The sequence below is a fragment of the Sturnira hondurensis genome, unplaced genomic scaffold (genome assembly GCF_014824575.4).
Source record: "Sturnira hondurensis isolate 20B ecotype Veracruz unplaced genomic scaffold, ASM1482457v3 Scaffold0019216, whole genome shotgun sequence".
Classification (NCBI taxonomy): Eukaryota; Metazoa; Chordata; class Mammalia; order Chiroptera; family Phyllostomidae; genus Sturnira; species Sturnira hondurensis.
Genome location: NW_028091847.1, coordinates 1,366,272 through 1,391,930, shown reverse-complemented (window position 1 = coordinate 1,391,930; position 25,659 = coordinate 1,366,272). Strand labels below are relative to the sequence as shown.

At 38.9% G+C, this 25,659-nt stretch overlaps 1 protein-coding gene across 3 annotated transcripts in view; it reads left to right on the top strand.

Annotated features, from left to right (window-relative positions):
• The window catches only part of VPS8 (VPS8 subunit of CORVET complex), a 253,317-nt gene that overhangs the window by 188,436 nt on the left and 39,222 nt on the right, over window positions 1-25,659 (top strand). For 2 of the 3 annotated variants that reach the window (XM_037027629.1, XM_037027628.1), the window contains one exon: window positions 15,831-15,884. In XM_037027629.1, the coding sequence (XP_036883524.1) occupies window positions 15,831-15,884 (54 nt within the window). Of the gene's footprint in view, window positions 1-15,830; window positions 15,885-19,683; window positions 20,086-25,659 lie in introns of those variants that run through there. The other variant, XM_037027630.1, reaches the window with a different exon arrangement.

Sequence of the window (25,659 nt, the reverse complement as noted above, 5' to 3'; positions counted from 1 at the left end):
TTGTTTTTAGAGTTGTCTAAGAAAATGGGTTTTTTTGTGGTAAATATATTTAAAATGTTAGAAGAAAGTATTTACACTTCCAGAAAACAGTTAAGTAAATGACATTTATTTATACTCACTGGTCATAAGTTTCTATTATCCATTGTATATTGCTTATTTATTTTGGATTCCCACTATAAATTTGAGATTTGTTTTATATGCTGTTTAATGAAATAGGAACACTAGTATTAATGCCTTGTTCTCATTTGTCCATTTTAAAAGAATATTAGCTCCCTGTTATAAATATGTTAGATTGAAATTAATGTTAAAAAATGAGATTTCAGTTTTTGGTGATAGCAACATTTCTCAAAAGAATATCTTCTAAATTAAACTTACAGAATAAATGAAGATTAATATATCTGAGAAGTACAGGGAGATGATGAATGATTCTAACGTAAATGAAAGTTTTTGAGAAGTCTTTTGTCCATTTTCCAGTAATCTTATTATACTTTAGTATTAAGTGATTCATTACTTCAGCCAATATTTAACGTATACTTACTTCGGGCTAAACACTGTTCTTGTTACTAAGTATACATTGGTGAACAAAAAAATATATAGTTCCCACCATTGTATAGCTTGCCATCTAGTAAGAAAGCTAGACACTAATAAACAAACAATCATAATTTCAAATTGTAATAGGTATATACATGCCATGAAGGGAAAGAAGAGAATGTTATGGGAAGAATAACATGAGGAAAAACTTACTTTGGACTAGGTGGTAAGGAATATCTCTCTGCACAGTTGATGTTTAAGCTAAGATCTGAAAGAAGGTAGTAGCCTTGGGAAGAACTATAAGCACAAAGGAATTGAAGAGGGAAGTGAGTAACCTGTTCAAGGAACTGAAAAAAAATCAGCAGAGAGAACACAGTGATTAAAGGGGAACATGGCAAGGAATAAAGGTGAAGAGGCGGGCAGGGCCAGGTGCTGAATAGCCTATGAGACTCTGGCAGAGTTTAATTTGTTTACTTCAAATGAAAATAGGAAGAGTTGAAAACAAGAGATTGATATGATGCATTGTAATTGTGGAAAATGGGTAGATAGCAACATCTCTATTACCAGGCAAGTCTTCCCCTCTTTGCCAGAGCAATGTAACAATCAGATTCTTACCCTTCTGTAATGTGTGCACTTCCCTGGGATCCAGACAAGGCTTGTGTAGGATGACAGTAGTTACCCAGAAAGTGTTTCCAGTCGGTCTTCATGTAGAACAGAAGCTTTGATAGAAATATGGTCAAAGGGCATTTTAAAAAAGACCATCATCCAATTAAATTTTTAAAAATATTTAACTTTACCTGTAATCAAAGGTGTATGGGTTAAAACAGCAATATGATGACATTTTTTGCTTATTAAATAACTGGCAAGTTTTAAAAAATACTATTAAACTATCATACATTAAGAATACATATGCATTTATATTGATAAGGATATGAGGGTACGGACACTTTAATGCACTACTAATGGGAACATATATTTGTAAAGTTCACCATCCCTTATATAAATCCTTCGGCCAGATATGTTTTAGAACTCAGAATTTTATTTATTTATTTTTAAATAGTATTACAGAGGCTTCAATTTCTAAGAGGATGCATTTGCAGTTTCTTGGTGGGGAAGAATGGACAGATTATATAAAACAATGGTTCTTAAGATGTTGGACCTCAAACAGTGAAGGAGAGTGACTCCTGAGAAACAAGAAACAAATTATGTAAACCTGGAAGTAACCCCAAATTACTCCTGCAAGACCATGGTTCAAGGAGGGGGAACTGAGGCAGAACTTAGCAGGCTCCCTGAGTAGAGGAGACGGAGCTGGGAATCCAGGGAAGGCAAGGTGGCTGGAGTTCACAGGACAATATGACGGGAGAGAGCCACACAAAGAGAATGCTCCAGAGGCGTGCTGAAGGCCACTTTGAGTATAAAGTTGCATGTTAACCCACTCACGCATGTGAGGAAACTGTTTAGGGACAGAAAAAGAAGCACCCCAAAACATCAACAGTAGCAGTGCCCCAAATTCACATAGAGTGAGGAAAAATACCACCCTGGAAAGCTTCAAAATTCACAGGGCAGCACTGAGAGTACTAAGTAAGGTCTTGACCTCAGTATTAGGGCAAAAGTTAACCCTAGACTAACTGCTATTCTCATCCCACCTACCAAAGCTTAAAAGCAAAATCTGAAAAGATCACATTTCCAAGTATTTTGACCACATCCCAGAACAAAGTTCCAGAATGTGTTAAGGATTAGAAATATATTTGATCCAACAAAGTAAAAATCACTATGTCTGACATTTGATGAAAAGTTATAAGGCATACAAGAAAGCAGGAAAATGCAAGTCATAAAAAGGAGAGAAAAATCAACTGTATGACATTCTGGAAAAGGCAAAAGTATGGAGCCAGTAAAATGATTAGTGGTTGTGGGGCCGAGGGTGGGGGAGGAAGAGAAGGATGAATACATGAAACACAGAGGATTTTTAGTGCAGTACAAATACTCCGTATGATGCTGTGATGGTGGATATATGTCATTATACATTTGTCCAGAACCGTGGACTGGAATGCCAAGAGTGAACTCTAATGGAAACTGTGGGCTGTGGGTATAATGATGCATCAGTGTAATATGTCATCCGTTGTAACAAATGTACCACTTGGGAGGGAGGTACTGATAATGAGGGGAGCTGCACATACGTGGCAGCAGAGGATAGATATAATATCTCTATACTTCCTAAAACTGCTCTAAAAATAGTCTTTTTAAAAAATCAGTTGGTTGAAACAGACTAAGAAATAGCATAGATGATAAAATAAGTTGAGAAGAACATTAAAATAGTTATATACCCTGGCTGGTGTGGCTCAGTGGATTGAATGCCAGTTTGTGAACCAAGGGTTGCCGGTTCATTTCTAGTCAGGGCACATGCCTGGGTTGCGGGCCAGCTCCTCAGTTGGGGTTGTGCTAGAGGCAGCCATACACTGATGTTTCTCTCCCTTGCTCCTTCCCTTCCCCCTCTCTAAAAATAAATACATCTTAAAAAATAAAATAAAATTGCAAAGTATTCCCTGTTTTTTTAAAAGTTATTATCATTGTACTCCATATGTTCTAGAAGCTGGAGGAAAGATTTAACATGTTAAGTATAGATACAGAAGTTATAAAGACCCAGTAGAACATCAAAAAGTAGATATTAAAACTACAGTGTTTGAGGTAAAGAACACACTAGATGGGATTAACAGTACAATGGACATTGGAGAAGAAATGATTAGTGAACTTGACTATATGGCAATAGAAATTATCCATAATCAAACACAGAGAGAAAAAAGACTGAAAAGAAATGAATAAAGCATCAGTGAACTGTGAAACATCTTCTGGTAGCAAAATATGTATGTAATTGGAATTCTAAAAGAAATAGGAGCAAGAATAATACAAAAAACCTTGAAGAAATGTAATACAGAGTTTGAATTTCAGTAATGACTGGGTAGCCTGTACTGGGCAGCCTTTTCATTAATAACAGTGATAAGCTCTAGGCCAGTGGTCCCCAACCTCTGAGTCCTGTCTTGAGTACTGAGTACTCCCCTTCCACCCTTGTCTTCCATGAAACCAGTCCATGGTGCCAAAAAGGGTTAGGGGCTGCTGGTCTAGATAAAAGACATTTTTAAAAAAACATTTAGAGTACACAAACCCTTAAGACGGCAAGCAAATGTTGAGCCCCATAGAGAGGCTCAACATTTAACCAGCTTTTCCCTTAGGGCACTTCTCAGTTTGCCTTGGAGTACTACTGGGGGGAAAGAGCTTAAACAGAAAGGAGCGTTCTAACTGAGATGAAGAAACAACGGTCAGAGTTCAGTACCAAAGCAGCTGCAGATTGAGGGGGAAATCTCAGGAAGCAGGATGCCAGGGAAGAGGGAGCTCCAAATCTTTTTATAGGTTTCAAAATTGAACATACATAGTAATGCCCCAAGAAAGCAGGCAAGAGGTAGTATCAGAAGAACTCAGGAACTGAGCAGAGATTTTGTTTCAGCAGCTGCGTAGTGTTGTTTTGAGTGCAAGTCTGGCCAAATAGGGGAACTGGTAAAACACCTCACATTTTACACTGAAACTGCAGAAGGACTGTGATTTAGGACTAAGGGCTGCCCAAAGACTAAAGGCAAAATCAAGAAAAATTCTGTCTAACAAAACCAAAGCTCACACTATCACAGGATCAATAGTAAGAAGGAGGAAAATAAAACTCAAAATCAAAAGAAAAAGCATCAATAGAAGCAGATCTGTGGATGAGCTACATGTTGGAATTGGCAGTCAGGTACTTTAAAGTAGAAATTAGAAATATGCTAAAGGATTTCTTTTTTAAATTTTTTTAATTTAATTCTTATTCAGGTACAGTTTTCTGTTTTATATTCCCTGCCCTGCCCCCCCGCCCAGTGCTCCCCACCTCCCTCCCATTTCCACCCCCCACCAGATTTAGAGGAAAAGATCAGCAGAATGAATGAATGAACACATGGGGAAATCTTAGCAGATAAATGGAAACTATAAAATAAAACAAAGTGTTAATTCCTGAACTAAAAACATAAAATGAAAAATTTGTTAGATATTAACAGCATTTTTAACACTGATTCAACTGTTATCAGTAAATTTGAAGAGAGTTCAATAGAAATAATCCTGACTGACACAAGACCAATTCTAGTGTGTATGTTATTGGAGCTCCAGAAGTGAGAAGAGAGAAGTGGCAATGGAGTGACCTAATAATGGCTGGAATTTTCCCACATTTGGTGAAAAAAAATCAACCCATATGTCCAAAAAGCTCAGCAAATCACTGACAGAACACATACAAAGAAAATCATACTCAGATATATCATGGTCAAACTGCTAAAACCAAAGATAAAGAGGAAATCTTTAAAGCAGCCAAAAATAGACAATAATAGTAATGATAGATGACTTCTCATTTTAATAAAATGGGGGAAGCCAGAGGTCAATAAAATGGCATCTTTGAAGTGCTAAAAGAAGGTAATGTGGGGCATATATTGTGTGTTATGTAACATTCGCAGTGGGGTCCAGTGTAGCATCTCATAATCAAATGCTTACGTTGGATAAACAAAGACCATAAAGAGCCTCACTTCAGTTCGGGTCAGGTGTTGCTGTCAGGTAGATGACTTTTGGTAACAAAAGTGTTTAAAAAGAAAACCTTCTGGTTTTGAGCATTTTAGATTTCAGAATTATAGGAAAAAGCTTTGTAGATCCATCTTATTTATCAGGAGAAAAATTAATGGTATGTATTTTTAAATGTCTATGCCTTTAGAAGCAGAGATCTCTAAGAATCTGTGCAATGGAAATAGTACATGAAGAATGTCTGCCAAATGTTATATACAAGGATGTTTATGACAGCATTTTTAATAATAAAAAATTGAAAACAACCTAAATGTTTCAATAGCCTCACAATAGTTGATTTGATTAATTATAATATATCGATACAACAAATGGGCTCCTATATAGCAGTGAAAAATAGTGTCATTGAGGATTATTGATACCATGAAATGAACATTCTCAACCTGCAACATGAAACTGTAACAGAATGGTATGATTCCAAATGTTAATAGTAGTTATTGCTAATGTAATTGGATTGTGATTTTTATTTGTTTTGTTTTGCTCTTTTGTATTTTCTAAATTTCCATTAGTGAACATGTATTCCTTTTGTAATAAAAAAAAATCAAGGCTTATTTTTTGTTTTTTGTAAGCCAGGCAATAACGTTTTTCTGTTGCCATTAAACTTCAGATCAGATTGCTTCTCTAAGACAGGAATTATTTTATTATCAAAGATTACCAAAGTTCAGATTTATTGTTAAGGCCATAGCTTCATACATCAACCATCTCCCCAGATCTAGGGTCCACACACCTGGATTTAAAGTGTCTCTTTTAAGCTGCATTGCCTGAGGCTTTTCCAGAAGAATCCTGTTAAATGAAAAATAAGACCTTTCATGAGCAATACTGAACCGTTTCTGCTGCCACTTCAAACACTCTGGCCTAATCTCCAGAGAACAGCTTTCTCAGATAAACTGTCCAGCACACATCCAGTCCTTGGCTTGTTTTTAAAAAGTCTGCGGATTCTTTCATGAGAGGTTTTTTTTTTTAAGCTTAAATATCTACTTTGCTTTGAAAATCTATTTTCTCCTTTTTCAAAAAGAGCATACCAGGAGTTAAAATTGGATCATGTTTAGCAAGCTACATCATACATCTGGAGTAAATTCCAGAGTATTAATGTCGTGGTATGTTAGAGCAAAGACTGCCAAGTCTAATTTTTGCAGACCTGCTAAATCTGAAGGGACAGTCTGGACAGCCAGCAGTTTCAATCCCTGAGCTGAGATACGGTTTTTAAAGTTATTCTGAAAGTCAGAGGGGAAAGGCAAAAAAAGTCTGCAGCATGGTCCTATCTGAATAGCCTGATGCCACAGTGGTAGGAAATGTCTCCACCATCTACACTGTAGGCTCTTAGAATTTGACTGTTCGGACTGGAAGGGGCTTAAAACCTTGAGTCCAGTTGCTTATCCAATATGGCATCATTCTAGATAGGCAGTATTTAGTATCAAACTACTTCTAATAATAATTTCATTTTTCCTTGAAATTAATAAATTGATATTCTGATTTCATGTATGAGTCTCTGTGTATTTAATATTTACTAGAATTCACTGTTGAAATCATTTGAACTTGGAGTTTTCTCTGTGAGCAGATTTGATAACAGATTTAATTTTTTAAAAAAATATAGGGCTATGCATACTTTCTGTTTCAGTTTATGTCCATTTTAAGTTGTTTTTCAAGGAATGTGTCCTTTTAATTTGCCAAATTTATTGGCATAAAATTGTTCGTAATAGGGTCGTGTTGTCTTTTAAATGTCTGTAAGTAATGTTACATGTAGTAATACATTCTTTCACTGCTGGTGTTGGGAACCACATTCTCCTTTTCTTCATCAATCTAAATAGCAGTATTTCTGGAGAACCAACTCTGGCAACCTTGTTAATTTTCTCTATTGTTTTGTTTTATTTCGCTTATTTTTTCCTTCCTTTTACGTAGTTTGGTTTTACTGTGATCTTTTTCTAGCTTCTTAAATTGGAAACTTAAGTCCTGTATTTTAAATATTTCTTGTTTTCCAGTTTAGCACAAAAGCTATAAGTTTCTTTCTAAACACCATTGTAGCTATATTCAGCAAATTTCTTTAAGTGCTCTATTGAGGTATATTTGATCTGGATTTTGTTTAGCATAATTATTTGAGATTCATGGACACTTGTATAAAGAGTCTATTCCTTTTTACTGCTGAGTAATGCTTCATTTTATGGGTACACAATAATTTATTATTTTACCTATTAATAGACATTTGGACTTTTCTAGTTTCTGGCTATTACAGATAAAGCTGTTATGAAGATTTGTGTACAAATCTTTTTATGGAGTATACTTTCATTTCTCTGGGTAAATACCTAGGAATGGAATGGCTGACTCATATGAAAAATTATGCTTATTATTTTAAGAAACTACCAAACTGTTCTCCAAAATGGTAGTGCCATTTTACCCTCCTACCAGAGTATACGATGGTTCCAGTCCTCCACCTCCTTCATATAGTCAGTCTTTTTAGGTTCAGCTATTCTAACCGGTGTGCAGTGGTGTCTCATTATGGTTTTAATTTGCATTTCATGAATGACTAATGATATAAAACATCTTGTCATGCTTTTATTGGCCATTCATGTATTTTCTTTGAAGAAGTGTTTATTCAAGTCCTTTGCTGATTTTTTAAAATGTATTTTATTGATTATGCTATTACTATTGTCCCATTTTCCCCCTTCACTCCCCTCCACTCTGCACACCCTCTCCCACTCACATTCCCCCACTTTAGTTCATGTCCATGTGTCATACTTATAAGTTCTTTAGCTTCTACATTTCCCATACTATTCTTGCCCTCCCCCTGTATATTTTCTACCTACCATCTATGCTACTTATTCTTTGTACCTTTTCCCCCTCTCTCCTCCTCCCACTCCCCTGTTGCTAACCCTCCATGATATCTCCATTTCTGTGATCCTGTTCTTGTTTTAGATGTTTGCTTAGTTTGTTTTTGCTTTTGTTTTAGGTGTAGTTGTTAATAACTGTGAGTTTGCTGTCATTTTACTGTAGATGTTTTTTATCATCTTTTTCTTAGATAAGTCCCTTTAACATTTCATAAAACAGGGGCTTGGTAATGATGAACTACTTGAACTTGACCTTATCTGAGAAGTTCTTTATCTGCCCTTCCATTCTAAATGAAAGCTTTGCTGGATAGAGCAGTCTTGGATGTAGGTCCTTGCTTTTTGTGACTTGCAATATATCTTTCCAGCCCCTTCTTGCCTGTCAGGTCTCTTTTGAGAAATCAGCTGACAGTCTGATGGGAACTCCTTTGTAGGTGACTGTCCCCTTATCTCTTGCTGCTTCCAGAATTCTCTCCTTCATTTTTATCTTGGCTAATGTAATTATGATGTGCCTTGGTGTGTTCCTCCTTGGGTCCAACTTCTTTGGGACTCTCTGAGCTTCCTGGACTTCCTGGAAGTCTATTTCCTTTGCCAGACTGGGGAAGTTCTCCTTTATTATTCGTTTAAATACATTTTCCACTTGTTGCTCTTGCTCTTCCCCTTCTGGTACCCCTATAATTCGGATGTTGGAACATTTAATGATGTCCTGAAAGTTCCTAAGCCTCTCCTCACTTTTTTGAATTCTTGTTTCTTCATTCTTTCCTGATTGGATGTTTCTTTCTTCCTTCTGGTCTACTCCCTTGACTTGAGTCCCAGTTTCCTTCCCATCACTATCTGTTCCCTGTAAATGTATTTGTTCCCTGTACATTTTCCTTTATTTCACTTAGCAAAGCCTTCATTTTTTAATCTAATTTGTGACCAAATTCAACCAATTCTGTGAGCATTTTGATTATCAGTGTTTTGAACTGTGCATCAGATAGGTTGGTTCTCTCTTCTTCGCTTAGTTGTATTTTTTTCTGGAGTTTTGATCTGTTCTTTCATTTGGGCCTTTTTTTTTTTTTGTCTTGATGTACCTGTTACATGGTGAGGGGTGGAGCCTTAGGTGTTCACCCAGGCTGAGTAACCAACATGGATGGGCCTTGACGCTGTAAGTGGGGGCAGGGTCAAAGAGGGAACAGTGGCGCTTTCTCCACTCTCTCTTGGATTTCAGTGCCTTCTGCCACTTACCCCAAGCAAACTGGGCCCTTCTGGTGCTGATTCCTGAGTGGGCGGGTTTGTGTACATTCCAGGACCCTGTGAGTCTCTCCAGTGAACTCTCTTGTGAGGCTGGGAGTCTCTCCTGGCACCTCAATCCCCACAGGTGTTTTCAATCAATGTTTTAAGGCTTTATTTCCCTGTGCTGGGGCCCTGGGATGCACAGTCTTTCTTGCTCCCCAGTTTCCCTGGTTTATCAGCACATGAATGTGGGACCACCTGGTCCGCCAGCCACCTTATGTGCCACACCCCTCCACAATCCACCGCCTTGCTGGGTCTGCCCACTGCCACCCCACACCCAGGTTCTGCTAGTTGCTGCCTGTGTGCCCAGGGTCTGCCAGCCTCTGCCTTGCCGCAAGCCCTGTTTACCTGGCCACCCGGCTGCACCCCTCCTACTGGTCTGGATGAATGTTTCTTCTTTAACTCCTTGGTTGTTGGACTTCCATACAATTCGATTTTCTGTCAGTTCTTGTGGTTTTTTGTTTCCAGATTCTTGTTGTCCTTATTTTGGTTGTGCAAGGAGGCACAGTGTGTCTACCTATGCCTCCATCTTGGCCGGAAGTCCTCCCTTTGCTGATTTTTTAATTGTATTGTTTTGGTTTTGAGTTTTAGAAGTTCTCTATATATTCTGGATATTAATTCCTTATCAGTTACATCATTTGCAAATATTTTTTTTTGTTCTGTGAGTTGCCTTTTTACTCTATAATGCCCTTTGGTATACATACATAAGTTTTTAATTTTGATGAAGTTGAATTTGTCTTTTTTAAATTATTGCCACTTGTGCCATTAGTGTCATAGCCAAGAAATCATGCAAAACCCGACTTCATGAAATTTTTTCCCTTTGTTTTCTCCTAAGAGTTTTATAGCTTCAGCTCTTGCACTTAGGTCTTTGATTTATTTGGGGTTAGTTTTTTGGATATGGTACTAGGTAAGGGTCCAGCTTCATTCTTTTACATGTGGATCTTCAGTTTTGCTTAAAAAGACTGTCCTTTCCCCCATTAAATGGTCTTGGTACCCTGGTTGAAATCGTTTGACCACATATATGATGAATCCCACTTGATCACTATGTATGACCCTTTTAATGTGCTGTTGAATTCAGTTTGTTGGTCTCTCTATTCCATTTGGGTTATATGCCTGTCTTTACACCAACCGCTCACCGTTTTGATTACTGTAGCTTTGTAATAAGTTTAGAGATCAGGAAGTGTGAGACCCCCAACTTTGTTCTTTTTCAGGATTATTTCCATACAAATTTTCAAATGGATTTTTTTACTTAGGCAAAAAAATTCCATTGGGATTGTGATAGGGATTGCACTGAACATATTGGTTGCTTTGGGTGGTAGTAAGGACATCTTAATAATATTAAGTCTTCAAAGCATGGACAGGGGTGTTTTTCTATTTATTTTTTTCTTCTTTAATTTCTTTCTGCAATGTTTTGTAGTTTTCAGAGTGTAAGTCAAAACCTCCATGGATAAGTTTATTTCTTTTTTTATTTAATTGTTTTTCTTTTTCTTTTTTTAAGGAAAGCGTTCTTTCATTTTTTTTTTGTTTTTTTAAATTATTTTTTATATATTTTATTTATTATACCATTACAGTTGTTCTATTCCCCCCTTCATTCCCCTCCACCCTGCACACCCTCTCCCCAACCACTCCCCCCTTTAGTTTATGACCACGTGTCTCAAGTTCTGTAGATTCTATATTTCCCCTACTATTCTTGCCCTCCCCCCTATCTATTTTCTACCTACTGTCTATGCTATTTTCTGTACCTTCTCCCCCCTTCTCCTCCTCCCACTCCGCTGTTGCTAACCCTCCATGTGTTCTTCATTTCTATGGTTCCACTCCTGATCTAGCTGTCCTCTTGGTTTGCTTTTGTTTTAGGTGTGGTTGTTAATAACTGTGTGTTTGCTGTCCTTTCACTGTTCATATTTTTCATCTTCTTTTTCTTATATAAGTCCCTTTAACATTTCATATAATAAGGGCTTGGTGATGATGAACTCCTTGAACTTGACCTTATCTGAGAAGCACTTTATCTGCCCTTCCATTCTAAATGAAAGCTTTGCTGGATAAAGCAATCTTGGCTGTAGATCTTTGGATTTCATGACTTGGGGTACTTCTTCCCAGCCCCTTCTTGCCTAAGGTCTCTTTTGAGAAATCCGCTGACAGTCTGATGGGTACTCCTTTGTAGGTGACTGTCCCCTTATCTCTTGCTGCTTCTAGGATTCTCTCCTTCATTTTTATCTTGGGCAATGTAATCATGACGTGCCTAGGTGTGTTCCTTCTTGGGTCTAACTTCTCTGGGACTCTCTGAGCTTCCTGGATTTCCTGGAAGTCTATTTCCTTTGCCAGCCTGGGGAAGTTCTCCTTTATTATTTGTTCAAATAAGTTTTCTACTCGTGGCTGTTTCTTTTCCCCTTCTGGTACCCCTGTAATTCAGATGTTGGAACATTTAAAGATGTCCTGGATGTTCCTAAGCCTCTCCTCATTGTTTTGAGTTATTGTTTCTTCATTCTTTTCTGGTTGGATGTTTCATTCTTCCTTCTGGTCCATTCCATTGATTTTAGTCCCAGTTTCCTTTCCATCACTATTGGCTTCCTGTGCATTTCCCTTCATTTCAATTAGTTTAGCCTTCATATGTTCCTCTAATTTGTGACTATAATCAACAGTTCTGTGAGCATCCTGATGACCAGTGTTTTGAACTGTGCATCTGAGAGGCTGTCTATTTCTTGGTAGTTTAGAGTTATTGGCTCTGGGGCTTTGAGTTCTTCTTGAGCCATATTTTGGACTGTTCGTGCCTGTTAGGTATGAGGAGCATAGCCCTAGGTGTTCACCAGAGTGGGGGCAACTCAGTTGCTGGGTTGTGATGCTGTATGTTGGGGCGGGGTCAAAGAGGAGCAATGGCAGTCCCGTCTGCCACCTCCTGCTGCTGCCACAGCTGCTACCGTCACCGGGGCCCGCACATTCCGTCCCACTGTGCACGAATGTGCAACCACGGTCAGCCCTTGGCCTCAGGGTTTGCCCACTGGGGCCTGCGCGGTTCATCTCACTGCTCACTGTGCTGGTTTATCTGTGTACGAATGTGTGACCTCGGTCAGTCTGCCCCACACCTTTACTGGGCCTGTGCTGCTGCTACCCCAGCTGCCTGTGTGCCCCGGTCAGGGGATCTTTCCTGCCCGACCCTGCTCCACTGCTGGCTCCGCCCCTCTTACTGGTCCCATTTGTACAGTTCGTATAGTTCAATTTTTCTGTTCTTTGGCTGTGTCTTTGTTTACTAAACCTTTGTTGTATTCACACTTGGTTGTGGGAGAAGGCACAGTGTTTCCACCTATGCCTCCATCTTGGCAGAAGTCTATTTAATTGTTTTTCAAATGCAGTTTTCTGTCTTTTACTCCCATCCCAGCCCACCCCAGCCCCCCAGTGCTCTAAGTATTTTATTCTTTTTGATGGTATGGTAAATTGTTTTCTTAATTGCCTTTTCAGATTGTTCATTGTTAGTGTGTAGGAACACAAACTCGTGTTTGTGTGTTGATTTTGTATACTGCTACTTAATTTATTAGTTCTAACAGGTCAGTTTTTGGAATCTAAATTTAGAGTTTTCTACATATAAGATCATGCTATCTGCAAATAGAGGCAATTTTACTTTTTTCCTTTTCAATTTATCTTTTATTCTTCTTGCTTAATTGCTCTGGCTAGGACTTCTAATACTGTGTTAAATAGAGGGAGCACATCTTCTTATCTTAGAGGAAAAGCTTTTAATCTTACACTAGTGAGTATGGTGTTAGTTCTGTGTGTATGTGTGTGCATGCATATATATATATATATATATATATATATATATATATATATCCTTTATTATGTAGAGAGAGTTTCCTTCAAATCCTAGTTTTCAGAGTGTTTTTATCATGAAATGGTGTTAAATTTTGCCAAATGATTTTTCTGTATCATTTGAGATGATCGTGTGGATTTTTTCCTTAATTCTGTTAATGTGGTGTATCACATTTATTGATTTGTGTATGTTGAGCCTTCCTTTACCTCCCAAGGATGAATCCCACTCAGTTGTGATGTGTGGTCCTTTAATGTGCTGTTGACTTTAGTTTGCCAGTGTTTTGTTGAGGACTTTTGCATCTATGTTCATTAGGGAATTTGACCGATAGTTTTCTTGTAGTGTCCTGTCCAGCTTTGGTATCAGAGTAGTGCTGATCTCCCAACATAGTTTGCAAGTGTTCCCTCCTCTTAGGGTTTTTAGAAGAATTGGAGGACTGACATTAATTATTCTTTAAATGTTTGGTAGAATTCAACAATGAAACTATCTGGTCCTAGACTTTTCTTTGCTGGGAGGTTTTCGATTACTAATTCAGTTTCCTTACTAAGTATTGGGCTATCCAGATCTTGTTTCTCCATGATTCAGTCTTGGTAGGCTGTGTGTTTCTAGGGTCTAGTTTTCTTTTGATTTCTTCCTTGATCCATGGGTTTTTTGGAAGTGTGAAATATTTCATTCCTAAATATTTGGGAATTTTTCCAGAGATCTTTCTGTTATTGATCTAACATATTTCTGTTTTAATCAGAGAATATTCTTTGTATGACTTGAAATCTTTTAATTATTGAGAATTGTTTTATTGCCAGAAAATGGTCTAATTTGGTTAATGGTCCATGTGTACCTAAAAAGAATATGTATTCTACTTTTATTGGGGGATGTTCTGTTAAATGTCCATCTGATCAAGGTAATTAAGTCTTCTATGTCTTTTTTATTTTTAATTGAGATATAATTGACATCATTGTATAGTTTTAAATGTAGCACATGTTGGTTTGATACATTTATATATTTAAATAGAATTACTGAAATAGCATTAGCTAATACCATCATGTCACATAATTATTTTTTTTGTAAACAGTTAAAATCTAGTTTCCTAACAACTTCAAAGTTTATAATACAGACTGTTGACTATAGTCACTATGTTTTGCCTTAGATCTCCCAAATGTATTCGTTATAAGTTGCAAGTTTGTATCTTTATGCAATAGCACCCCATTTCCCCACCTCCAAGCCTCTGGTATCCATCATTCTACCCTCTGTTTTTATAAGTTCAGCTTTCCTAGATCGAACATATAAGTGATGTCATATATTTGTCCTTCTGTGTCTGATTTATCTCACTTAGCATGCAAGATCCATCCATGTTGTTGCAATAGTGGGACTCCTTTCTTTTTGTGGCTGAATACTATTCCATTGTGTATATGTATACCATATCTTTTCTAGTCATCCATTGGTGAACACAGGTTGTTTGCATATCTTGGCTATTGTGAACACTGAGGTTATTTGCACAATTGACCGAACAGCGTATTCTAATATCTCTTCAAGACATTGATTTCTGTTTCTTCAGATAAATACCCAGGAGTGGAATTGCTGAATAATATAATAGTTTAATTTTTAATTTTTAGAGGAACCACCATATTGTTTGCATAATGGTTGTACCTAAGTTTACATTCCCACTAACATATCCCTCTTCCCAACACCTTTCCTTTCCTCCACATCCTTTCCGACATTTGTTATCTCTTGCCTGTTTTATAAAAACCACCCTAACAGGCATGAGGCAGTATCTCATTGTGGACTGGATTTTCATTTCCCTGATTGAGCATCTTTTTGTGTAGCTGTTGGTCCTTGGTATATCTTTGGAAAATATCTGTTTGGGTCCTTTGCCCACTTATTAATTAGGTCTATGCTTTCTGATTGTCTGCCTGCTTGTTTTCTTATTTATTGAGAGGGAGTATGGAAATCTCTGATTATAAAATCTATTTGTCCTTGCTGTTCCATTAGTTATTGTATTATGTACTTTTAAGCTGCATAAAGTTTGCATAGATGTTTAGATGTATAGATGTTTAGAATTGTTATTGGATTTAATTACTTCTAAGATGAGTAGATGTTTAGACTTATTTCTTCCTGATGACTTGACCCCTTTATTATTATGAAATCTTTATTCCCAATAATAATCTTTGCTCTGAAATCTAGTACTATTATGGTATATCTTTTCAGTCTTTTTGCCTTTAACCTATGTGCTTTTGTATTTAAAAACTTTTCTTGCAGGCAGCATGTAGTTGCCTCTTGCTCTTTTACCTAATATGACAATTCCTTTTCACCCTTCAAACATTTGGAGGTTTTTCTGTACCATGAGTCTTTTCTTCCTGGGGCTGAGCTTCCTTTTGTTATGGTTGGCTGATACTTTATTTAAATCCTTCGCTATTATTATCACTCTTTTATGCATGTTTTGCTTAAAAGGGCTGTTACATCAGAAGGGGTGCTTGGCTTTGGCCTCCACAAGAAATGCTGACTATTGCATGTTGTATCAGTTGATGAATAATTTCAACAAAAATCTTTATCTGTCTGGTTCCTCACCATTTGGTTAAAACCAATCTGGACCATCTGTTCCACTTTTCTTACCCTAATCATATTTCAAAGGGACTTAAAAAAATCTTTTCATTGTTACTCTGAAAATGTCTGTTTTATCTCAGTTGCACCAATTCTGGTTGAATTATTTTGAGTATGGGTCAAATAAAACTAGACTATAAGTAAGAGGATATTAAAATGTTTGCCTTTTTTTGCAGGTAAAAGTGTCCCCATCCTGCCATCCATCCAAAGGGGATCCCGCTGTTAAGAAGGTAAGTTTTAAAAGCAAAAAACACTTCCTTCTGCATGTTTATTCTCCTCTGTTGAACAGTTTTCTCAAAATGACTGTAATTTTTAGTCATCTTAATGCCATCAAAGGTTCTTTCTGATTGGTTGCCTTAATGACATATCACCAGGACTCCTTGCCTCTTCCAGAGAAGCCACGTAGGGGGTTGGGCCTAGCATCAGTCTCCTGGCAACTGGGGACTTAACTTTTTTTTTCCTGGAATTCTCGTCCTCTCTAGCAGGTATGCAGCCTGGTATCAGCGAGTGGTAGCAAGTGAAATCTATTCTAAGGCGGAAGGCTATGTAGATAGCTGTGCCCACAGAAAGCTGGTCTGAAACAGTAACATTTCAGCACATGCCACAGAAAGTCCTTAATAAGTACTTGTGGGTTAGAACTACCCACGCCATGTCAAACCCTGACTGTGAACTTCATGACACAGATAAGGGATGTCTTTCAACCAAGCAATGCCCAGGTGATGTCCAGAGAACCACTAAAATCCTTTCCTTTATCAGCTGCAACAATACAGTTAAAACGTGATAAACAGAATGACATTTTTGCTGTATTCTTTTTTTCCCCCAAGATTACATTTATTTATTTTCAGAGAGAGGAGAAGGAGAGGGAGAGAAACGTCTATGTACAAGAGAAATATCAATCAGTTGCCTCTTGTACGTCCCCAACCGGGGACCTGGCCTGCAACCCANCACAGAAAGTCCTTAATAAGTACTTGTGGGTTAGAACTACCCACGCCATGTCAAACCCTGACTGTGAACTTCATGACACAGATAAGGGATGTCTTTCAACCAAGCAATGCCCAGGTGATGTCCAGAGAACCACTAAAATCCTTTCCTTTATCAGCTGCAACAATACAGTTAAAACGTGGTAAACAGAATGACATTTTTGCTGTATTCTTTTTTTTCCCCAAGATTACATTTATTTATTTTCAGAGAGAGGAGAAGGAGGGGGAGAGAAACGTCTATGTACAAGAGAAATATCAATCAGTTGCCTCTTGTACACCCCCAACCGGGGACCTGGCCTGCAACCCAGGCATGTGCCCTGACCAGAAATTGAACCTGTGAGCTTTCAGTTTGCAAGACGACACCCAACCCACTGAGCCACACCAGTCAGAACCCTATGTGTTTTTGTTTGTTTGTTTGTTTGTTTGTTTACTGTTTTTATTTCTCTGATAGTTTAAGTGTCCCTGGTTGTAGGTTTTCTTTCCTCACTTTTTTTTCCCTCACAACTTCAGTCAGCATCATGTTAACCATGATAACCATGTTATCAATGGTTTTTAGAGCAAAAGAACAGCCTGCTCAGGTTCTACCTTCAGAGCAGTGTGCCAAAGGTGGGTCCCTTTTCCCTGCCTTCAGGATCCTCTGAGACATTTTCAAAAGAGAGAAAAAAAAGAGTGAGAACAAAATGTCTGCAAAGCTCTATGACAAGCTGCCCCTGAAAATCTCTTTCACTCTTGTTGAGACAGGGCGGGGGCTGAGGTGGTAACCTGAGGAGCTAGAAAAGGCTTTAGTAATTGAGTAAGTGAATGAGGATATTGGAGTCCAGAGGGAATTTCTGCCTAAGCTCTCAAATGTTAGCCATGGGACACACTTCTGAACTAGGGGTTAAAAACATGTGTTTTGGATTCAGCCAGACTTGGATTCAAAGACTGACTTTTATACTTACTTATCTGCATAATCTGGAGCAAATGGGACTCTTCCTGTCCTCCTCTGTAAAATGATGGTGCTACCTCTCTGAATTGGTTCTGCCTCCCTCAGGGTGGTGCTACCACCCTGAAGATTGGATGAGGTACTATTTACGTGCCTGCTACTGTCCTTGACACATATTAGGTACTCAGTAAATCATTGATGCATATTGAATACTCGGCTGTTGTTGGAACTAATATTAAAACCCATTTCCTAGCACCTACTCACGTACCCTTTCACTTTATTATGCTACTTATATACTGTTTTCACTCAGCAAGTATTCCCATAAATTAGACACTAAGCTCAGAAATGGACTGCAGCAGTGAAAAACACAATCCTTGTTCTCAAGGACCTCAGTCCCATTGGGAGAGGTAGACAGACAGACACACTGACGATTCCCTACGACTTGGCATGTGCCATGGCGGGCACACAGGTGCTGGCTGCAGCAGTGGAGGGGAGAGGCTCTGCTTTGAAATGACTGAGCTAATTTAGTACCACACTTACGGGCTTTATGCTAGAGTCTAATGAAGAAGTTTGAAGAATGGTTAGCTGCCCCTTACAACCTTGTTACTAGATTATAGTGAAAGAAGATTCTACCATACTTACAGATGTTTATTAAATACCTATTCACTTAGAAGTAGTTTCAGGCAACCTATCTTTTAAACTGTCTGATGCTCCAGCTGTCTGTTATTTTCGGTGTCTGACTGTCAGAGATGTACCAGTGTCAGAGAAGCAGGATTCGGTTACTCATAATCCGCATCAGACAACAGGAATTTCCCAAGCCAATGACTGGACACAGTGGCCCCAGGTAGCATTCCTAAGTGATCAAGTATAGGCATTCCTTCTCCAAGCAAGAGTGGGGGTTGTCTCTAAATTATTTTATCCCATCTGCATATCTTGAATACCTCTTATTTTAGCAATGAGGTCCATTTCTAATACTTACCATTCTGATTAACAAGACATTAATTTTACCAGTAGAAAAACTCCTATTTTTGAGCTAATGAGGAGTCCCAGGTGTTGCTCAATATATGAACAGTGGAAAGGCCTTTAATAGCAGCCTTTTAATAGCTGCCTCACGGTAGCTGGCAGTATCTGAAATACAGATTCTTGGTTAGGGCCACTGATCACCCCTAAACTAAGTAGCACATATTTAGTATCACACTGTTTATGGTGTCTAGAATATCTTTGAAATCTACATTAGAACAGGTGCCTCACCAAGACTAAGAGTTTAGGGAAGGCTTCCGAGGGGAGGTAAAGCTCAGGGTACCCTCAAAACCCACGAGAGGCGGTCCTCATGGCATATATGGGTGAGTGCAGCGCCGTTCAGGGAATGCGAGTGGCTCTGTATGTCTTAAGTGTAGGAGCGTGCGAGAGCCCGGTGAAGTAAATGGGAGCCCCAGTCACAGAGAGCCTGTCTGTGACGTTTGCTTTTTATTGTGAGGATAAGGGTTTCTCTCAAAGGTGAGGTTAGAGGCAAAAAGACGAATTAGAACAACAAGGACAGTTGTCCGGGAAAGAAAAAAGCCCTAAACCTATGTAGAGGAATGAAAGGATAAGATAATAAATTCAAGTCTTAGTTACGTTTTTCCTCAAAATCCTTTCTGGCACTCCAAGTCTGAGTCTGACGTCTTTCCTTCTCCGAGCTCTTGCAGCACCCTGAACTAATAATTCCTGCCAACACACTCACCTTGCTCTAACTTACACACCTCCCCCGTTAGACTGTTCGTCTCATGGTATCCTTTCCTGTTACAGTCCCACGTGTAGAACCAAGCGGTCTCTCAGTAGTTGTTGAGTGAATGAGAGAGAGATGAAGGCGATTCCATAGGACTTCATGTTGTTTACGGGAAGTGAGGGGAAAAAAGAAGTTTCTGGCCTGGATGGAGAATGAGCAAATGAAACATCACTGCTGTCCCGGGCTTGTGTTCCCAGCACAGTCAGTTCCTTACTGTTCCAGCTCATCATCAGTAATACTCTGAGTGACATTAACATGAAGCTTAGCCCCTAATTGTCATTTCCCTAGTTGGGTGTGTATTTTTGTGGGTCTGAGTTCATGTGTGCATATATCTGAACATCTGCATATAAATTCAGGTTGTCATCCTGGAGCTGCGGTCTCTCTTCCCAGAGCCGTATTGACAGATGGAAGCGCCAGCAGTGTCTGTTGAACAGGGTGACTGCCAAAGTGACATGTGTAAGAAACACAAAGGAGCAGTAGTGTCTTGATTTGAGCCAAAAATTTTCTGTTGGCCAGAAACTGAAAAAAGTGTTTGGTGACTCTGCCGTTATTATTGGCCCAGCCAGGGGCTGGATTCCAGTGTGAAGGAAACAGAAGCCGTGTTCTGTACAGCTCTGCTTTGCTCCCGGGACCGGTGTCTCGTGTAGGCATCGCTCTTCTGCTTCGCTGCCGCCTGTCAAAGTCTGGCAGGTTCTGTGAGCATGTATGCAAAACATCGTTTTACAACACAAGCATTTTGCATTTTAGATATTCTTTTACAAAGCTTTGGAGTAGGAATATTTGTCATATGTATCATAAAATTTGCATATAATATTTATCTTAGGTAAAATTTCTTCTTAACGGGCTCTAACCAGTAACTTCAATAGAGTTGGAAGATACACACGTTTCCCAGGGACTTTTTCAGTTTTGGATCATGGATGGCCAGAAATATAAAAATCAAGAAGCATTTCCCTGAGATAACAATTGCCATAAAAGTCCATTGCAATAAACCCCTTAGAGTAGATCCAAACTGGAGGTGTTGACAGTATTTGAGGTGGATTTCAGGAGTTTTAAGAGGTAGTTGAAGGTAGCATCAAAAACCTCTCGGCCAAAGTGCGTCTCTTCTCAACTACCGAAGGAACACCCGCCAGGAGTTTGTGTAGCCGAGTGGGAGTTGTTACATGCACACTAACCAGGGGAAGTAGTTTTGTCTTCTATCTCAGTCACAAAAGCATGCGTACGCTCTGAGCCATCCTCCTCTTTGCTATCATGTTTACAGAAGCCTGAGGTCCAGGGGCTCTGTCTGAAAGTGTCCTCAGGCCCGTGGAACCCACAGATGATGTCCTCAGAGTGACTTCTATCAGTTAGGGACAAGGTACTGGGAATGGCAGGCTAGGAAGTGTTTCTAACAGTACTGGGTAAATTCAGTAATATTCAACAAGCCTTAAAGGTGCCAGGCCTTAGAAGGACAAAGGCCGGTGAATATAGTTCTTACTGTCTATTTATTTGCAAGTTACTGATGGCTAAAGTGGAGAATTTAATAGGCATACCTCCCAGAAATTGGTTATCAGTCTCTCAAGTATTCAAGTATACTTTCACAATTTGGAGCTGATTTTTTTTTCTGTCCAAGTGTTTGGTTGAGGTAAAATTTTTATAGCCAGTTTCTGGTCCTGTCACTCATGTCAGGAATGTAGACGACTATACTTGCTCATAATTTTTGTTGAATGACAGTGGGGTTTGGTTTTGTTTTTTAATTTTTATTTTTAAGGGGAAAACCTCATGGAGGCACCGTTTCCATAACAACAGGAAAAGCCGGCAGCAGCGTCTCAGCAGACTGGCCCCAAGGAATAGCTGGCTGATAGTTTCACAAAAGTCAGGGGGAACATGAAAAGGAGAAAGCACCGAGATAGGTGAAGCATTTCTAGCTGCTTTCTGACAGTGGCTTCAATAAAGATTCATTTGCCCTTTTTTATGTGTCACCTTTGACTCTTCTGCAAAGATGCAAGTGGTGGCCCCTGCTGGGATGTGTGCTGCCTTTTTCTTACACTGTTTGTCCTAGTAATACATATCCAAGTGTGACATGGGACTTTCGTGTCTCTAGAAATCAAAAAAAGGGAACAGAGCACATGATTCAGTCTTCCTTTCTGCATAGGCAGGATGGACGATCTCTGCAGGCCAGGTGCCTCTTGGGTGGTGACCTTCAGACATCTGGAGGGCTCCAACCTGGAAGGAGACACAGGCATTCTTTGTACTTCAGAGGAAAGAACTGGTACCTGTGGGTGGTCGCTCTGTAGATGATGTCAGCTCAGTATGGGTGTTTTCTGATAGTGGAATGAGTCACCTTTGTGATACGGCGCATCACATTACCAGCAGTGTCTGATCCAAGCAGGACAGAGCTCTCAGGACTGCCCCAGAGGCTTTCCTGCCATGGCTGAAATGTTGGGTTGGTTAATTTGTAAATCCCTTGGAGTGTTAAGATCTTACGAGTAAAAAACCAAAATCTTACGAGTCTGCAGTTGTATTAAACTCATTGTTGTGCAGAATGATTTTAGTTAGACCCATACATTCAGTCTGAATTAACAGAGTATGCTGTCTATCAAAGACAAACAAATTTCAACTTAGGTAAGAAGAGACTTTATTTATTTTTTAAATTATTTCGGATGTGGGGGAGGGGCTTTTGCCATTGGGAGAATGCTATGAACTGTAAGATTTGCAAGGGTGTCAAAGACCAGGTAGACAGGAAACTTCTTTCATAGGGCTGCGGAAACAAAGCTAGGAAGAGCCAGAGTTGGGGGCAGGTGAAAGAACTGGACAGTAGATCTGGTGGTGTCGTTCCCAGAAGGCAGCCAATTCTCAGAAGGTGCCTTCCAGGAGGGGGGTGAATGCTGTCTCAAGCTGAGGGTGGGTCAAAGGCTTGGGGGAAGGACAGAAGCTTCACTGAAGTTTGGTCAGCATTTAACAAGCATTTGGTTCCAATCATTGCAGACAAGCTGTTCAGCTAATCTTTTATGAGTCAAAGAATAGGAATTTGGTTGGCCCTTGTCTGGATGTCAGAATTGTGAATACCGTGGTGGCAACAGGAATCTTCTCAGCCTAAGGGGAGGAGTGGTTCCCAGAACAGGGGATTTTCTTATTGTAGCTGCTTTCCAGGAGCTCAGGGCTCAGGTGAAGTTTAGCAGGCTTAGGGCTCTGACTGCTGCTGCTGTGTTCTGTTCTTACGTGTCTCCATGATGTGACCTGAAGTCCATGAACTGGGCTTTTCTGAAACCTTATTCTGCGCCTCTTCTTAGTCCTCAAGTAGAGGGAGAGAATGTCAGTTGCAGAATGTCCCAAAAGGGACAACGGTGACCATTTGTTTATGGCTCTTCTCACTGATAATTATGCATGTCTTCTGTTCTGAACAGTGGGACTAGCTTAGGATTTCGGAGGATCTTAGAGTTCTTACCCAGTGTGCAAATCTACTCCTCACCCATTTCTTTTGCATTAAGCAAATATTTTCTAATGTAGCATTTTGATTTATGTAATAATTTTTTAAAAATTAATACTGTAATTTTTTAGATCAGTTTTAGTTCTGCAGAAGAATTAAGCAGAAAGTACAGAGTTCCCTCATACTCTTCTCTGCATCCCAACCCCCACTCCCTGCCCAGCAGTTTCCCCTGTTACTGACATCTTGCATTACTGGGGTGCTTTTATCACAACTGATGAGCCAACATTGGTACATGATTATTAACTAGAGTCCATAGTTTATGTTCGAGTTTATGTTGTCCATTCTTTGGGTTCTGACAAATGTATAATGAAATGTGTCTAGCATTTACAGAATGTTTTGCCTACTCCCAAAATCCCATACTCCTTCCGCCTCTTAATCATTCTCTCCCTCCTGCCAAACTTGTGGCAACTGCTGATCTTTCTGCTGCCTCCATAGTTTTGCCTTTTCTAAAAATGTCATGTAGTTGGAAAATATAAATAGCCTCTGCAGATTGACTTCTCTTACTTAATATTGAAATAAGTTTCCTTCGTGTCTTCTTCTGTCTTAATAGCATTTGTTTTTAGTGTTGAATAATATTCCACTGTCTGGATGCACCACAGTATGTTGTTCATCCGTTCACCCACTAAAGGGCATTTTGGTTGCTTCCAAGTTTTAGCAATTGTCAGTATAGCTGCAATAAACATCTGTGTGCAGGTGTTTGTGTTGACATAGTCTTCTGCCCATTTGGGTCAATGCCAAGGAGTGCTGCTGCTGGGTCTTATGATCAGAGTAGGTTTAGTTTTATAAGACACTGCCAAACTGTCTTCCGAGGTGCCTATACTATTTTGCTTTCCCACAAGCAATGAATGAAAGTTCCTGTTGTTCTACATCCTTGATAGCACTTGGTATTATCTGTGTTTTGTATTTTAGCCATTCTAATGGATGGATAGTGGTGTTGTGTTAATTTTCATTTCCCTAATGACATGTGATGTTGAATATCTTTTCATGTGCTCATTTGCCATCTATATATCTTCTTTGATGAGGTTTTTAAGTGTTTTCTTGAGAGTTTTTTAGTGGTGCTCTAGGGCTTACAATATTGATCTTAACTTTCTGACTCAGCTTCTCATTTAAACTAGCTTAATTCCAGTTCTGTATAGAAATGTTACTCCTACATAGCACTATCAGCTTAACTGCTTTTTGGTATCCTTACACATGATTTATCTATTACCAATTATTACTTTACTATCAGTAATCATTTCCTTAGCCCACTAAAGCTTTGCTCCTATCTCCTTTGTGCAAATATATTATACATATATTCCATTCCTATGTTATAGGCCAACATTACATTATATACATATTATTTCATATAGTTGTCTTTTGAAATGTTATGAGAAGATAAGAAGGGAGATTGTATAACATATATACTGCATATACATTTATACTGTGTATTATAATTACATAACTCCCTTTACCATTTTTTTAATGTGGATTTGAATTATCTTTCAGGATCACTTATGTTTCATTAGTGATTCTATGAACAGTGACTGATGGACTTACCTTAATATTTCTAGTAAGGTGGATCTGCTAATAACAACTTTTCTTAGTTTTTATTTATTTAGGAGAGTTTTTATATTTTATATTCATTTTTGGAAGATAGCTTTTCTAAACATAGGGTTATTGGTTGATGTTTTTTTTTTCTAGGAACACTTTGAATATATTATCCACTTCCTCTATTGTTTCTGCTCAGAATCAAGTATTAATCTTATTGGGGTTCCTGTATAAGTGAATAGTTGTTTTTCTCTTGTTGCTTTTAAGACTTTTGTCTTTGTTTTTGACTTGCAGTATTTTTACTATCATGTGTTTGTGGTTCTCTTTGCACTTATTCTGGGACTGGATAAAAAGTAAAATGAATAGACACATACTTCTTTTACAAAGGTGGGTATAGGGTAGTTAATGTCAACAATTAACACAATAACAGTAGCAATGAGGTTACTTGTGGTGTCTGGTCTGGTGCAGTGGTTGTGCCCTGAGGGGCCTGGGGATAAAAAAGGAAATTACTCTGACATCCCAAAGATCTGCTATCTTAGATGCAAAAAGACAGTAGACAAGATCAGTTAAGGTAAAGCTTGATCTTTGTCAGGGAAGAAACCAGCCTAGGACATCATTACCTGCCATGACCTGCTTTCAGCTAGAAAGTTTTCATTTCAGACCATCCTGTGTGGTTACTTTAGGTCTCTGGGTTTGTAAGGCCCACCATGCCGGCCTCCCCTGAGTTTGTCAGATTTAGTATGTGGCCTCTTTTTTATCCACATATTCACATATCCTATTGATCCCATCCTGTGTAAACAGTACTGATTTCTAGGGCCAAGTACAAGGCATTTCTTATATTGTTTTCATTTATAACTAGAGAATCACATTTTTCATCACACCGGCCTCTTATCTTTATTTAAGTCATTGATAAAATGTTTGTATAAAACAAAGCCAAGGACAGAGCCCTGCAGCTCATCACCAGAGACCTAGGCAGCATTAATTATTATGGCATTTGAGAGTTAATGGGTGTGATTTTCTGCTTAATAATATGACACTCCTTCATGAGCAGAATCAGATCATATGAGTCTCTCACAGTGGGGCTGTATATAAGACCATATCAGAGCCAGTGACTGTTCTTTATTCCATCTCTCCCTTCTTGGTATATGGACATGAACTCCTGTATCAAAAAAATTAATGCCATCCTGTCTACCATCTCCTTGGAATTGTGGACCCTACTGCAGTTTAGAGCATTTATCAAGTTACAAACAGGCCTCCCCACACTCCCCTAACAGTGTTTCCTGATGAAGCTTTTTATAGTACATGACAGGGATCTTTTTTCTCTTCAGTATGTGTGATA